This window comes from Heterocephalus glaber, unplaced genomic scaffold (genome assembly GCF_053883595.1).
Source record: "Heterocephalus glaber isolate CG9 unplaced genomic scaffold, H.glaber_assembly_v1.0 deba00001555, whole genome shotgun sequence".
Classification (NCBI taxonomy): Eukaryota; Metazoa; Chordata; class Mammalia; order Rodentia; family Bathyergidae; genus Heterocephalus; species Heterocephalus glaber.
In genome coordinates this window covers 17,650,461-17,667,838 of record NW_028258346.1, presented here as the reverse complement: position 1 = coordinate 17,667,838, position 17,378 = coordinate 17,650,461, and the positions used below count along the sequence as shown (strand labels likewise).

General features: G+C 42.4%; 1 protein-coding gene across 3 annotated transcripts in view; it reads right to left on the bottom strand.

The window, feature by feature from the left end:
* Col14a1 (collagen type XIV alpha 1 chain) overlaps positions 1-17,378 on the bottom strand; it is a 191,035-nt gene that overhangs the window by 146,294 nt on the left and 27,363 nt on the right. For all 3 annotated transcript variants that reach the window (XM_013074157.3, XM_004850222.3, XM_087190733.1), the window contains exons 3-5: positions 10,178-10,294; positions 6,429-6,572; positions 2,341-2,430 (exon numbers count right to left, since the gene is read on the bottom strand). In XM_013074157.3, the coding sequence (XP_012929611.2) occupies positions 2,341-2,430; positions 6,429-6,572; positions 10,178-10,294 (351 nt within the window). The remainder of the gene's footprint in view (positions 1-2,340; positions 2,431-6,428; positions 6,573-10,177; positions 10,295-17,378) is intronic.

Here is a 17,378-nt window from a genome sequence, read left to right as displayed (position 1 = left end):
ATTCATAGACTAAAAATCAAAGGCTAGAAAACAGTATTCCCTACAGTGAAAACCTGAAAACAAGCAGGTGTAGCAATCCTATTTTCAGACGAAGTGGAATTTAATCCAAAGCTGATCAAAAGAGGCAAAGAAGGGCCGGGGATTTAGTTCAGTGGTTCCGGCACCTGCCCTGCAAGCACAAGGTCCTGAGTTCGATCCCCCGTGCCAAAAAAAAAAAGAGGCAAAGAAAGACATTACATATTGGTTAACAAAACTATCCAACAGGAAGAGATAACAATTATAAACATATATGCACCAAACTATGGTGCACCCAACTTTATAAAACAAACACTGTGGACATGAAAGATCGTACAAACCTCAGTACAATTACATGGAGGGGGACCTCAATACCCTACTATCACAAATCAATCAACTAAACAAAAAAATCAACAAAGAAATGCCAGAGTTGAACTAAACCTTTGAACAAATGGGCTTAATAGATATCTATAGTGCTCTGCCCAAGAACAACAGAATACACATTCTTTTCCACAGCACATGGTACTGTCTCCAGAATAGACCACATATGAGCTAATAAAACATGCTTAAGTAGATGCAAAAGAATCAAAATTAGTCCATGCATGTTATAAAATCAAATGCAATGAAACTAGAAATCAATAGCAAAAGAAACCACAGAAGTCATGGAAATTAAACAACATACTCTTGCATAATCAATGGAAACAAAGGAAGAAATGAAGAAATAAGACTGTTCCTAGAATTAAATGATAATGCCAATAGAACATACTAGAGTTTATAGGACACAATGAAAGCAGACCTATAGGGGCCATTTATAGCTGAGAATGCTTACATCAAAAAAAACAGAATGAGCCCAAATAAATAACCTAATAACCTTTTCTAGGACATCTTAAAGTCCTAGAAAAGTGAGATCAACTCAAATCCAGAGCTTGTACAAGAAAGGAAGTTATAAAGATCAGTGAAGATATCAATGAAATGGAGATTAAAAAACAATACAAAGAATCAATGAATTGAAGAGTTAGTTCTTTGAAAGAATAAACAAAATGAACAAATCCTTAGCCAAATAAAGAGGAAAGAAAAGATACAAGTCAATGCAATTAGAAATGAGAAGGGTTTTCACCTTTCATCACAGTGGAGACTTCCAAAATCCAGAAAATTACTAGCAACTACTTCACAACCTATATGCCAAAAAATTGGAGAACTCAGAAGAAATAGAGAGATTCCTAGATAGATAGGAATTACCAAAACTGAAGCACAAAGACTTTAAAATCTTGAATAATCCAATAACAGGCAATAAAATTGAAGCAGTAATTAAAAACCTACCAATCAAGAAAAGCCCAGGATTTGATGGACTCACTGCCAAATTCTATAAGAATTTCAGGGAAGATCTAACACCAATACTCCGCAAATGCTTTGATGAAATCAAGAGGGAAAGTCTACTCCCAAAATCATTCTTGAAAGCTAGCATTACTCCGATCCCAAAACTAGACAAAGATCCACCCAAAAAAACAGAACTACAGGCCAAGCTCTCTAATGAACATAGATGAAAAATATTCAAAAAGATATTGGCAAACAATGTTACAAATCATCAAAGAAACTTACACCATGACTGAGCAGGCCATGGGACTCAACACACCCAAATCAATACATATAGTCCATCACATGAACAGAAGCAAGGACAAAAATCACAGGATCCTCTCAATAAATAGAAAAAGCCTTTTACAAAATCCAAACTCCATTTATGATAAAAACCCTGAAGAAAAAAGGTATAGAAGGACCTTATCTCAATCTGATAAAGCCATTTACTACAAACCTACTTCCAACATCATGTCAAATGGGGAGAAACTGAAAGCTTTTTCTGTAAAATCAGGAACAAGACAAGGATGTCTATTATGTCCACTCCTGTTCAACACAGTCCTCAAAACATAGCCCGAGCAGTCAGGCAAGAGAAAGAAATAAAGAGATACAATAGGAAAGGATGAAGTCAATGTATTGTTATTTGCAGATGACATCATCTGCAGCTGGATTCGGGCAGGCACATGGGCAACCCATGCCGGTTACCGCTGGTGGCTCTGCCTTCTGTGCATGGTGCTGAGGGTCCTCAGTGAAGGCCACGCCCAGAACAAGGGGCACAACCTGTAGGTCTGGTTGTGCATACATAAGTGACTTCAAGGTCACACGCTCAAGTGTTGACAGGCGTTCTGTGCGGAGGAAGAAGGAGTGGAGAGGAGCCAGAGGCGATTTTCAGAGTAGATTACATTACTCTTCTGACGGGACCCACGGCCCACAGCAGACACTCCCAGAATGAGCTCATCAAAACCATCTGACCTTCTGGCAAAGCCTGGCTCGTCCCATTTGCTTTGTCCACGGCCTTGCCTCTGGGCTTTGTCGGATCCTTCTTTTTTTCTAAATCTTTAACTGAAAAAAAGAATAGAAATACAGCAGCATGTTACATTCGGATCTAAAGGAAAACATTCAATGAATTTTACTAAAACCTTTGCAAGCTCTAAAAGCATTAGCAGAAATTAGCTCCGAGACAAGAACTCATCCCCAAATATCTGAACTGCTGTTACTCCCAGTTCATCATTCCGCATGTGTAGTTCACGATCACACTCCTCATGGGCACCTGGTGCCGTACACAACACATCCTCATCCCTTTTCCACCCCCTTCCCTCCCCTCCTCCCCCATCCCTTGATTTCTTTAAACTGCTGGATTTTTTTTTTCTTCAGCAAGGTTGTAAGATGCGAAAGACTCTTCATAACGACTTTGGTTGTGTATTTGCTCTGGGCAGATGTATCAAATAAACTTAACCCTTCAGAATGGCTGTAAAATGGGCCTGGTCATCCCCATCCCACACAAGGGAATGAAAAACCAGGAGGCTTAAACGTCTCACAGAGCCAGTGAGTGTTGGCCTAGGAGTCAAGCCACATCTGCAGGTCTCCAGACCTCGCCTATGAGCTGAGGCCCCATTCTAGAAAGATCTTAGCCACAAATACTCTCATTTGGAGCTGCTTTATCTGTAACAGCAGTGAAGAACCCCATAAATTTCCTTTCAAGCTTAAAAACCATGTTTCTGCTAATAAGCGAGGATCGTTCTCACTTAAATAAGGAAATATTCGGAGACCAAGAAGACTGCTGGCTGTTTCACAACGCAGCCCAGCCTGCACCGTTTGTCAACTCTGCACGCCTTCTCTGCTCCAAACCCCACGGCAGCTTCTCAGCATTGCTTGGCAGCTTAAGCCTTGAGGCCTTCGAGACGATTGCCAACTGTCAAGTTTCTGCACAGAGATGTCCTGTGAGAACACAGAAGCAGCCATGGCGAGATATTTCATCTACTTGTTACATTCATTGCATGGGGATTGCACGTCCATTGCAGGGGAAGCTCTGATTCCCTTGCTGTCTGCTGCAGGATACGGATCCATTCCTCTCTCTCTCCTGCCTCCATCTCTTTGCTGAGGGGGTTAATATTCAAAGCTTGCCAGGGACAAAGCATCCTAATTCTACTATTCCCATCCCTAACAATCTTCCTTGCCTTTCTGGTACCCAGAGATTAAATTCCAAGCTCTAATAGCAACAACAGCAAGATACTTCTAGGCCAACTGACCTAATTTGTTACGTCTAGTTTTTAAAATTGCATTCTTCAGCTTTGCTATAGCATTGGCACTTTGGATAACTCTTTTTTAAAAAATATTTTTTCTCAGTTTTCATAACGACATCACCCCGGTTCCCTCCTATCCCTCAAACCCTCCTTTATATTCTCATTCTTTGGATCCCTTTTCTACTTCCATTCCTGAAACATGACCATATGCTAAAATTGTCTTAACATCTCCACACACCCCGCCTGCAATGTCATCACCTCGCACTTTACTTTCTTGCCCTCGATGGAGAATTTCCACAGCTTTCGTCTTCAACCCTGGGCACACAGACATGGGCTGGGGTCCCAGTTTGCTTACATTTTCTAAGAAAAAACAAGTCTGCAATTTTAATATGAGAAAAATTGTGCTGAGCAAGGTTCCCAGTAGGAAAGGATTTAGAGGGGAATAACAACTTAGGAGGTGAGGCTTTGGAGAAACGTCACTGGGAAGGTGATGTGGACGGCAGACTGGAGATTTGGGTGAATTTTCCAGGCAGGGGTCAGCAAAACATCGCTGCCAAAAGGAAAAATGGGCACCTGAAATGAACATTTGCTGGAATAAACCATAACAGCAATATATAGATGAATAAGGAGAAAAATCAGTCACTTCAGAAGCTGGGGCAGTAGGTCACATAGGAAGTGTAACAGATGTGTTACACAAAGCTCTTATCCCCTTCATGAGGGGCAAAATAAGCAACAGACAGTCACAGACAAAGTGGCCTTGGTCACAGTAGTGCTGACTGTGCCTTCCTGTATGCTGGTGACATCAGTCTACACTATTCTTGCCACATGCCATCACCCTCATCTGCAAATGGGGAAACCAAGGCTGGAAAGGGTTGCATTGCTGTGGTGGATGTTGACTCATAATATCCACAGATCAAACCTGCTGCTACGGCTTGTATCTAGATGTCCCCCAAAGCCTGGAGCTCACAGGAGGGGCTTTTGGGAGTGACTGGATCCCCAGAGTGTGATACTTGATTAGTCCACAGATGAGGGTAAGAGCTGAGTGTGATGTTGGGCCTGGCCTGGAAGGAGAATATATAGATACATATCCTTTCTACTCCCTTGATGACTCGCTGCTTCCTGCCTACCCTGCCATGGACTGTTTCTCCTCTGCCATGACACCCTGTTTTTGAAGCTGACTATGGACTGAAACCTCTACAAACTATGAGCTGAAATAAACTCCTCCTTTAGTTTGTGGGTGTCAGGCACGGGGTCTTGGCAATGAGAAAAGTAACTAAAACACCTGCCTTTCTGTCTTTAAAATCCAAAGATTGTACCTTTTGTTTCCCTGTGTGTCTGAATACTGGACTTACAGAGAATCCGAACCCTGCACTAATTGCAAACCTCTATCCACAGCTTTGTCCCCAATGTCCCCCTACATCCTCACTGTCCTGGATCCAACTCTGAAATGTTTCCAGGCAGACAAGACCAGGTTTTAGCTCCAGCTCGCAAGGAGCAAGAATGTAACTGAAATGCAAATGGAAAAGAAAAGAAAGCCACGCAGGCAAAGTTCTTTTCATTTCATTCTTAGAGATTATTATCTAAGCAGAACGTGTGCCTCTACCCTGCCAATAAAAACAACGCAGCTTAGGAACATGAGCTGCTTACATGTAACCTATCTCGCTAACCCACTAGACAGTTTCCCTCTGGTTCTCCATGGAGCCAAGAACTCTGAGGACAGATGAATTTTTCCCAAGGGCCTTGAACATTCACCACTGAGAAAGGGCTTCTGTTGGGCCGTGTTTCTTCTGCTGTTCAGTTGGCAGAGTGCTTGAAATATTCAACTGCAAAATTTTCATGCTTGAGTGAAATGGATCATTTTGCCTTCTCTCTTTTACTGTTTCTCATAGACTTTGAGAAAAATTATTTCTGTCACCTATGTAAGGATGCAAGGGACCAAAAAAATGATGTGCCAGTGGATGGGGAGAGGCTTGGTTTGTGCTGAAAATAACATAAAGAGCTTTTCCAGATCATCAGACATGAGTCTAAAAGATTTCCTATCCTTTTTCCTTCCTTTCCTTCTCTCTTTCTTTCTTTCTCTTTCTTTCTTCTTTCTTTCTTTTTTTTTTTTTTTTGTTAATTTATTTATTTATTCTGGTGCTTTCTGCCCCTCTGAGAAGCCCCCGCACACCCTACGTTTTCCATCCACACAGAGTACAATTCGCAAACCGGTTCAAGTCCACAGCTTCCCACGTCCGCCCTTCTCCAGTCACGACCATGGCAAACAGGACGGCTCCCTCTAGCACCTGCCCTGGTGACTCCATCTGCAGCTCTGCAAGTGTCAATCGACTGAGTGTCAGAAAGTGAAATCCCTGCTGGATGGGCTGTGTCACTGGTTGGGACTCTATGGAAGAGATGAGGCACCATCCTCCGGTTCTGCATACCGACTGGGCATTCATCTTCCGGGCTCGTGACACACAGCTGTCACCCAGCGAGGAATGGAAGAATTTAAGCCTCACAAGCTTGTCAGGGACACGGAGATCAGAGTGTGGTAGGGTCCAACCTGAGGGGAGGCTCTGGACACTAAAAAGCACAGGGAAAGATAACTAAGGAAGGCTGGGGACACAGGTGGGGGGCATTTAACAACTAAAACTTAGAGAATAGAGAGGAACACAAGAAATGAGGAAAGGGAAGGGCAGAGAGAATAAGAGCTCATGAAAGTTTGAACATAAGCTAAGGAAAATCCGCAAATCTAAAAAACACCTAGGGCTCTGCCCCTGAGAATAAACACCACAACTCAGCTCCAGGGCCAGCGCTCCAAGAGCTGCCCACACTCACTTCTGAACTGGCCTTGCACCGGCTTGCTCTCCTTGTCTTTGTGGTATGCAATAATTTGAACTGTGTAGTTCTGCTCCGGCATAAGACCTTGAATAATTGCTTTAGTTGCAGTGTTTTGGAGATTCAGCTGATTGGTTTTTCCTCCTGTAATAAAACACAGAGAGAAATCAGTTCTAAGGAATATGGTTTACACATTGAGAAGTGTTATTAACCAGCAATCGACTTTAAAGGCAAAGCCTTTTTAAAATTTGTCTTTATTGTACTGCTGACGATGTACAATGTAATATTTTGGCATACATGCAAAGGGAAAGATATTTAAAAATACATGTCCGTGTGTATAGCACTTAATTGGAATATAATTTTCATTCTCGTTTTCAGCTGTGTATCTTTTGCATTAGATTAAGCCATTGTGTACATTAGGTAAAAGCACATGCACAAAAATCTGTCATCGTAACACACTATTACTTCTATAGCCAGGAGAAAGCACAGCATGAGATAATAGAGATTCAAGCTGGCCCAGGGCATCAGATCCACTCTCTGAGAAAGAGAATTCCACTTGAACGAGGAGGGAGAGACATGCAAGGCTGAGGGTAATCATCCGCCATGGAGCCCGTCCTGGCCTCTCTACAGCAGTGCAAAGCACCCCGGACACATGAGCTGTGTAACTATCTTCCATCTGGCCTCCACGGGTCCAGGGTGCTGCAGGAGCCACTCGGCACCTGGGTACTTCTGAGTTCACTTGATGCATAAAAAGATGTCAAACCCCATGATCTCTCCACCAAATCAGACTGATCCTAAGGCTTCCCCAAAGATGCTTGCTGATTATACATGTATCTTGTTTGCAATCATTATTGCATCTGAGGAAAGTAAAATTAATTTAAGATTTCTGTCCTCCCAATAGGCACAGAGAAAAGGGTCTGAAACTGGCAGAATTAGTCAAATGTAACAGACTGTACTTCAATCATATTCTAATAAAATTCATGTCTGAAGCTTTTGCTGCTATTATCAGTGTTGGCCTTTACTAAAGGAAAAATGGAGCCTGTCTCTTCCCAGAGGCCATTTCCTTAAATTCATCTGTGCCCAATATGTTAAATCCGGCTTCACAAACTTCTTACGCCATTTAAAACTCATCTACTCTAAAGGGCAACAAGCAAATCTTTCATAATGCATGGTTCACTTTTTAAAATTCCATAGAAAACCCTGTACCTCAGAATCTCACTTTGAGAGCCATAGGGTTCTTATTTTATTAAAGCCTTTGAGAATCTTGCAATAGAAAAGCTTTAAACTCTGTCCGAACCAGCATTTCTCAAATTTATTTGACTATTAAATCCTCTGGCTGCATAGCAGTTATTAACATTCTGCAAAAGGCCATGGGGCTTTCTTTGAGAAAGACTGGCACAAATAATGCTTGGACCATGTCTCACGGTGCTAAAACATCTACAAATATCTCTGTGGCTAGCAGTAGTGATTGTACTTTCTGTTTACCAGGTGTAATCAAGTCCATACCAGAAGGAAAGACTTGATTGGCTTAGTCAATGCACTAGGGACACTGGGTAAATAAACCCAATATCCACCATGGAATAATTTGCTTCCATCCCCAGTTTTTATTTGTCACTGGAATTGGGCATCTGCTTTTGGGGATGGAAGCATCAGGTTGAGGTCTGGTCCAGAAACCCCAAGCCCCTACTAAGATTCTGTGATTCCTTGGGGTCCTTAAAAGTTCGGTATTACCAGCAATCAATCAGGAAACGTTAAAGTACTGACTACCTAGAAGAAAAAAATGACCTTTCAAGATTTGATATAGGGAATTCTCAAAGGTACCACAAATTAGTAACTTGTATTTCAAACTCTAGAATCATAATGATGTTTAGAAATCTCTTAAATTTAAATTTTCCATGATGCCTTATTTTAAAAAAAACAATCAAAGAAATTCAAAGGTGGGCCATACTCCAATATTCAGTCTGACACAGGCTGGAAAATGAAATGTTGGGGGCCGGGGATTTAGCTCAGCGGCACTGTGCCTGCCTGGCAAGAGCAAGGTTCTGAGTTTGATTCCTGGTGCCGAACAAAACCAAATGTTGCTTTCTACAAATAAAACTTCTGCAGGCCAAAGGGGAAGAGCAGGCCCTAGTCTAGAAGTACGAGTTAGAAGTCATTCTAATGAGTCTAGAAGTACGAGTTCTTAATAAAAGAAGTTTCCTTAGCCAGGAGCAGTGGTGCACATCTATGATCTCAGCACTTGGGAGGCTGAGGCAGGAGGATTACAGGGAGTTCAAGGCCAGCCTGGGCTGCACAGTGACATTCTGTCTGAAAAAGCTGAACAAGGAATTAATTGATTAACTAATCAATTAGTTAAAATAAAATGTGTCCTTTTTAGTGACCAATGAAGAAGTCAGGTGTTTCACCTGCTTGCATTGAGATTTAAATCAAACACTGAGTGAGATGTCCACATTCATGAGCAACAGCACTTCCGTCTTCCTCGTTAAATCAGTCAGGGAAAGATTTCCAACAGAAGTCCAGCTTCACTTAGCTCTATTTACCACCAATAAGCAGAAAACATTATTGTACAATTATAAAAAGTTATTTATATGGATATGTCTCACAGGAAAATGCCATTATTACGTGTTCATTAGAGACCCCTGAGAACAGCTGTCACCATCCTGGGTAAGAGTCACCCCGCGTCCACTCTAGGGCAGCCGCTATGCTGTTTCCTGTCTATGAATTTGTCTGCCCAATGGTCTTTGTAATGTACAGACCCGGATCCAGGGTTCCGGGTGAGACCTGACAGCCCGCGCTCCTAACAGGCACCCAATAGTGTCCCTGCCGCAGCCTGAGCCCTGGAAACCTAGTTCCTCATCCTGTCTTTGTCTGCAGACAGCCATGTACTTCCCCAGCAGCGCTTGGCTTATTATGTGAATATAATAGACACAAAAAATACGAAAGAGAAAAATTCAATTACAGTGTTTTGGGGGATTAACCCAGGGGCATTCTCCATTGACCTGCACCCCCAGGCCTCTCCACTTTATTTTCTTTCTACATTGAGAGAGGTTCCCACTAAGTTACCCAGACTGACAAAGCTTGTGACCCTCCTGCCTCAGCCTCTTCAGTGTTGGGACTACAGGCATGGGCCACTGTACCCACCCAGTAGAACCTTTTTTACATAACTACTTTATATAAACCTGTTCAACTTATGATTTTCCTGTTTTGATTTATTACGTATTTTCACAGTGTCTGCTTAACCTTCTAAGTTTAGTGTATGATTGCTGAATAATATTTATCAAGTTAGTTAATTATAATATAGTCAGTCACAACCATTGAACAGCCAGGTGTATTACATTTTTTACATGTCAGTAAACCAAAAGTATTTACTCCATGCTGAAAGAGAGGCAGTAAGGCTTTGTGATAGTTTGGAAATTGGGATTTTTGAAATAAGGCCTTGCTATGTAGCCCAGGCTGGACTGGAACTCACAGCAATCCTCCTGCCTCAGCCTCCCGAGTGCTGGGATTACAGGTGTGCACTACCACACCTAGCTAGTCTGGAAGTTTGGCTGGAAGAGAATTAACTACATTGAATCCAAGTCACTCTTTACATGTTGTGGAACATTATCCCCTCGATTAGAGGGTAAGCCAAAAAGATTAAATAAAAGAAAAAGCTTTCAAATGATCCTAAAGCCGTACTTGGCACTATGTTTTTAATTACCTGTGTATGAAAAGTTGCTAATGTTCCAGAAAAGAGCTGATATTTTTACCTGAAGCTGGAGTCACCAGAAGTTTGTATCCACCGAACTTCCCCCGGGGAGCTTTCCAGGAGATCTGAACACTGTCCTCAGACAGCACATTGTATCTCAGCCTCGTGGGAGCAGACACTGGAAAGGAGATAGAGAAACACTCTAAATGTGCATAGTCTGCTGCATTTGCTGGCGGAATGGTTGAAGTGACATAATTAAAATACACAAGACCTTGTCAGCCTCAAAATACATTCTTTCCACAACACCATCACTGAGTTGATCAGATTGCAAAATAAGACAAAAGTACAAGCATTTGGTTTTCACCCAAGGAACTCCCATTTGCCAAATAGCACTGACCTCTGACAGTCTTAGGAGGCACTGCTCTGACTTCGTTTAACAATCAAAGCCAATCTTGTCAAACGCTTCTGTTAGTTGCAAGAGTGAATTATTCTCCTCGGAACATGCAAGCTTTTATGACCGATTCTACCGACCCATTGCCTGTAGGTTTTTCCCTGTGGGAATCCAGGGTTTGTGGTGCTAGGGTGCTTGCAGAGTATTACAGGCCCTGTTACACTAAGAAAACATTTGAGGAGACGATGACAAAAGCATCGAGGCACAGATGAAAGATGACTGCTTAGTAAACGTGGAGCCGCTCTTCAAGGACAGCTGATTTGCACCTGTCAGTCACGTGACGCATGGGTCATGATTCAGCCCAGAATACTCCATCTTTTTTTGCACATCACAGAAACGTGTGACTCTCTTTCCCTCTCGTGTAAGTCATTCAAACTTCAAGACATATTTTGGGCACGCTCCGTAACTGTTCCAGGATTTCAGAAGAAGTGCTTTAGTAAGAAGGCTTTTGTTATACAATATCTAAGTTCCTTTGTCAAAAAGCAAAGTTGGCGGAGAAGTCCGCGCTCATTTTCCGCTCTTCCCCACAGCATTTCCTCTCGCTTGCCGGGGGGGGGGGGGGGGGGGGGGGTCCTGCTACACAGGCACTGGCATAGTATGGCACCTGGACATTCACTTGGCTCCTGGTTTTGTCACTTATCAGCTACATGACCTTGAGCAAGTGATTATTTTTTTCCGAAGCTGCAGTCTCCTTATTTTTACAAAAAGTGATCATATTTCTTTCTGCAAAGGAGAGCTATCACTTCAAACAGGAAAGTGGGCAGAATGTATTGGGGTGATTGATAAATATTTATCGCCCTTCACCCTTATTTCACCTAACTTTGAGCTCAAACGCTCTTCTAAACCCTTACAAGGAAACACTGCTACCCCAGTTTTATCAATAAAGGTTCAAAGGACCAGTGAAAATACTCACTCAGATTCACATGCTGATTTGCATTTCTCTAATGACCAGAGATATATTCATTGGCCACTTGTACTTCAGTGTGGAAATTCCTAAAAACACTAAAACTAGAAATTCCAGGGCTGAGGATTTAGCTCAGTGGTTCTGCTGCCTGACTCACAAGTGCAACGTCCCGAGTTTAATCCCTGGTACCAAAAAAGAAACCGCCTAGAGATTCCATTTGGCCCAGCTATTCCCCTTCTAGGAATCTTCCTGAAGGAGTTAAAGACATCATATTACAGGGATATGTCTGTAACTGTGTTTATAGCAGCACAATTCATAATACTTAAGTCTTGGAGGAGGCCTTGGAAGCACAGATAAATGGGTAAAGAAATTGTGGTACTTACACACAGTGGAGTACTACTGTGCCATAAAAAGTGATAAACTTGAGTTACTTGTAGATAAATGAATGCACCTTGAGACCATCATATTAAGCAAAATAAATCAGACACACAAGCTCAAATATCACATGGTTTCTCTCTTACTGAGAAACCCAAAGTATAAATAAAGTGAAGAAAAAAATAGAAGACAGATACTAGGAAACAGGGAAATAGATCTTTTGCAAATGGCAAGGGGACCGAGAGACAGAGGGAGGGAGGGAGGGGATTTAAAGTGGAGGAGGTCGTGTCGTGCACTCCCACCAACTCCCCATGGGGAGTGTAGACATTATGTCTACAAACACGCACTGTACTAGAAAAAATAAAAAGTAAAAACTAATTCACACCGTGTCAGCTAAGATGAAATGTGTACCCCGTGGCGGAAGGCGGCCCTGCTAAGTAAGGAGGCACGTTCCGCCAAGCAGGAGTGAAGGGCTGTGGCTGGGCTCTCGCCCTCCACCCTCCGCAGTCCGGGCAGGGTCTGCTCCCGTGCCTTCTTGCAGCCCAGGGCACAGTGGTGATCACATAGCTGGACCCCTGGCCTCGGTTCTCAGTGTGATGAGTGGGCAGAGGGTTTACACTGCTGCAGTTAATGGGACAGCCGAAAATTATCACAAGGACAACTATGGCAAGCGGAAGCAGAAGGTGGCTAACCCTAGCATTTGAGTGAACGGAGAAACCACTACCGTTTTGCCAGTTTTCAAACTGGGAAGAACTCTATGTGTTATGTTGTGTTGTTTTGTTTCAGTCAGGGTCTCGCTGTGTGGTTCAGGCTGGCCTCAAACTCTCGGCAGTCCTCTTGCCTCTGCTTCCCCAGAGCTGGGACTACAGCCATGTGCCACCACACCTGGCCTAGATAGGTTCTAAATACTCATGGGAGAAAATTTAAACTAAGAACTAAAAGACTCAGGTAACATGTCCACGTCCCAACATCCAGCCTAGTCTGGGGACCAGCAGCTGTCACTGGCCAAGCCCTTGCTGAATGTGCAAGGAAAGAAACCCCACATGGGCAAGCCCTACCGAGGTCCCGAGTTGCGGGGAACACGCTGAATCAGCCCACACCCTGGCAACAATCCACTGGACACCCCCCCCCCCGTACAGCTACCTGGTTCCACACGACAAAGACGCAGAGGACACCAGACCACCAGACCACGGTACTGAGTCCCGCTGCTCCCGGCCCAGAGGTAGGGGCTTCTGAGCCACCTCCCCACTGCTCCTGGTCCAGAGGAAGGGGCTTCCCAGCCACCATCCCTCCCGCTGCTCCCAGCCCACAGGAAAGGGCTTTTGGGCCACCTTCTGTCCCACCGCTCCTGGCCCAGAGGAAGGGGCTTCCAGGCCACCATCCCTCCCACCGCTCCCATCCCAGAGGTAGGGGCTTCTGAGCCGCCATCCCACTGCTCCTGGACCAGAGGAAGGGGCTTCCTGGCCACCATCCCTCCCGCTGCTCCCAGCCCACAGGAAAGGGCTTTTGGGCCACCATCCCCACCACTGCTCCTGGCCCCTGTCCCACCTCTCCCAGCTCAGAGGAGGTAATCCATGCAGGTGCCAACAGCCTCCCCCTCACCCAGTTGAAATGAGAAAACACATAAATAAGTCTCAAAACCAGACTTCCAGATCACCTACAGCAACCTCAAAGGGAAATGAGATGGAACATTCTGATACTCAACCACCTGGACCCACTGAACTGGCAACAAAAGGGGAGCTGGAAAAAATGAAATCAGAAATAATTTCTCAGATAACAGGAGAAATTGTGCCCCTAGTGCAAGACATGATTAATAAATCTAGAGAGGAGCTGAGGAACATGATGGAATCCCAACATAGGAAACAAATGGAATCCATAAAACAGATGCAAATAGATTCCCAGGACATGAAAAATTCCACTGAAAGTCTACACAGCAGAATGAGCCAATGTGAGGAGAGAATTTCAGATATAGAAGAAAAGATTGCAATTAGTGAGGAGGAAAAGAAAAATTGCTTCAAAATTATAAGGGAATATGAGAAATCAATCCAGCAGCTGCTAGATGATGCAAAGAAGAATAACATAAGACTGATTGGGCTCAATGAAGAAACAGGAGAGAGTGCAGATGACATAAAAAATCTCTTCACAGAAATAATGGCAGAAAACTTCCCAAGCAGGGGAAAAGAGCTTGACATACAGATAAGCGAGCCATATAGGACTCCAAATAGCCTTGATCAAAAAAAATCTACACATAGGCATATAATTGTTAAGATTCCAGAAACTCAACAGAAGAACAAAGTTCTTGAAGCAGTTAGAGAAAAGAAACAAATCACATACAAAGGAAAACCCATCAGAATCACAGCAGACTTCTCAACACAAACCATCAAGGCAAGAAGAGCTTGGAGTGACATATTCCAAGCCCTAAAAGAAAACAGCCTCCAACCCAGACTGATGTACCCTGCAAAACTATCTGTCAAAATTGATGGAGAAATAAGATAATTTCATGACAAAGAGCACCTGAGGAACTTCGTGAATACCAAACCAGCACTCGAAACAATTTTACACAATATCCTAGGAACAGATATTGAGGATCACAACCCCAGGAAGCAAAGCAGAATGAACCCATCTGGCATGACAAGAAATTAAATGTAAAGGGGGAGAACCCAACAAAAAGAAAAAGTCATGGCAATGACAAGTCAATACGTTTCAGTTATAACCATCAATGTTAATGGTCTCAATTCACCAATCAAAAGAAATAGACTGGCAGAATGGGTCAAGAAGCAAAACCCAACAATATGCTGCATACAAGAAACACACTTCATTCAAAAGGAAACTCATAGACTGAAAGTTAAAGGGTGGAAAACAAGACTCCATGTGACAGGAATCCGAAAAAAAGCAAGAGTAGCTATCCTCTTTGCAGATCAAGTAGATTTCAAACCAACACTGATTAAGAGAGACGAAGAAGGACACTACATCCTTGTAAAGGGAGGAATCCAAGAGGAAGAGATGACAATCATAAATATCTATGCACCAAACACTAGTGCACCCAAATATATAAAACAAATACTAATGGACATGAAAAGTCATATATGCACTAATACAATTGTAGTGGGGGACCTCAACACCCCACTGTCACAAATAGATAGATCAACTAGACTAAAAATAAGTAATAAAATACTAGAACTCAATCGAACTCTTGAACAAATGAATTTAACAGATGTTTACAGAGTGTTCCACCCCACAAAATCAGAATACACATTCTTCTCAGCTGCACGTGGGTCATTCTCAAAAATAGACCACATACTCACACATAGAACATGTTTAAGTAAGTCCAAAGGAATTGAAGTTATCCCCTGTATATTATCAGACCATAGTGCGATGAAATTGGAGATCCATAGCAAAAGAAACTCAAACAATTTCATAAACACGTGGAAATTGAACAACACACTTCTGAATAACGAATGGATCACAGAGGAAATTAAAGAAGAAATCAATTAAATGACAATGACAATACAACATATCAGAATCGATGGGACACAATGAAAGCAGTCTTATGAGGGAAATTCATAGCAGTGAATACGCATATTAGGAGAACAGAACGAGCCCAATTAAACAACCTGATGCTGCACCTCAAGCTTCTAGAAAAAGAAGAACAGGACAACCCCAGAGCTCATACAAGGGAGGAAATTATAAAGATCAGAGGAGAAATCAATGCAATGGAGACAAAGAGAAAGATACAAAAAAATCAATGAAGCCAAGAGTTGGTTCTTCGAAAGAATCAACAAAATTGACAAACTCTTAGCCAACCTTGTCAGAAAAAGGAAAGAAAAGGCCCAAATCCATGCAATTAGGAATGAAAAGGGTGAAATTACAACAGACCCAGCAGAAATCCAGAGGATCATCAATACCTACTTCAAGAACCTATATGCAAATAAGATGGAAAACACAGAAGAAATGGACAGATTCCTAGATACATATGAATTACCAAAGTTGAACAAAGAAGACCTAAAAATTCTGAACAACCCAATATCAACCAATGAAATTGAAAAGGTAATTAAAAATTTATCAACTAAGAAAAGCCTGGGCCCTGATGGCTTCACTGCTGCATTCTACAAGACATTTAGAGAAGAACTACTGCCACTACTGTTTAAACTCTTCAGTGAAATTGAAAGGGAAGCAATACTCCCAAATTCATTCCTGGAAGCAAGCATCACCTTGATCCCCAAAGCAGAGAAAGACCCAACCGAAAAGGAGAACTATAGACCAATCTCACTAATGAACATAGATGAAAAAATCCTTAATAAGATAATGGCAAACAGAATGCAGAAGACCATCGAGAAGATCATACACCCTGATCAAGTGGGATTCATCCCAGGGATGCAGGGATGGTTCAATATACGCTAATCAATCAATGTAATACACTATATCAATAGAGCCAAGGACAAAAACCATATGATTATCTCCATAGACGCAGAAAAAGCATTTGACAAAATCCAACATGCATTTATGATAAAAACCATACAAAAATTGGAATAGATGGTCTCTACCGCAAACTGATAGAAGCCATCTATGAAAAGCCAACAACCAATATCATACTAAATGGTCAAAAACTGAAATCCTTCACACTAAAATCAGGAACAAGACAAGGATGTCCACTATCACCACTCTTGTTCAATATAGTTCTGGAAACATTTCAGCCACGGCAATTAGACAAGAGAAAGAAATAAAAGGAATAAAGATAGGAAATGAAGAATTCAAATTGTCATTATTTGCAGATGACATGATACTCTATATAGAAGACCCCAAGAACTCCACCAAAAGTCTTCTAGACTTAAGAACCAAATTCAGTCAAGTAGCTGGTTACAAGGTCAACACACAAAAATCAATAGCTTTCCTCTACACCAATGACAGACTCACTGAGACAGAAATAGGGCAAATAATTCCTTTCACAATAGCATCCAAAAAACTAGGAATCAACCTAACCAAAGAAATCAAAGACCTCTTCTCTGAAAACTATGGCACTCTGAAAAGAGAGATTGGAGATGATATCAGAAAATGGACAGACATCCCCTGCTCCTGGGTAGGAAGGATTAATATAGTGAAAATGCCCATACTTCCAAAACTGCTATATAGATTTAATGCAATTCCACTTGAGATCCCAGCAGCATACTTCATGGACCTTGAGAAGACAATCCAAAAATTCATTTGGAACAAGAAGAGACCCAGAATACCAAAAGCAATTCTAGGTAACAGAGACATGGCAGGGGGTATCACAATTCTCAACCTGCAACTATACTACAGGGCTACTGTGATAGAAACAGCATGGTACTGGCAAAGAAACAGACCTGAGGACCAGTGGAACAGATTAGAAGATGCAGAAACAACGTCAGACACACTCAGCCATCTCATCTTCGACAAAGGAGCCAAACACCCTCACTGGAGGAAAGATAGCCTCTTTAATAAATGGTGCTGGAAAAATTGGGCTTCAACTTGCCAAAGATTAAAACTAGACCTATATCTCTCGCCATGCACTAA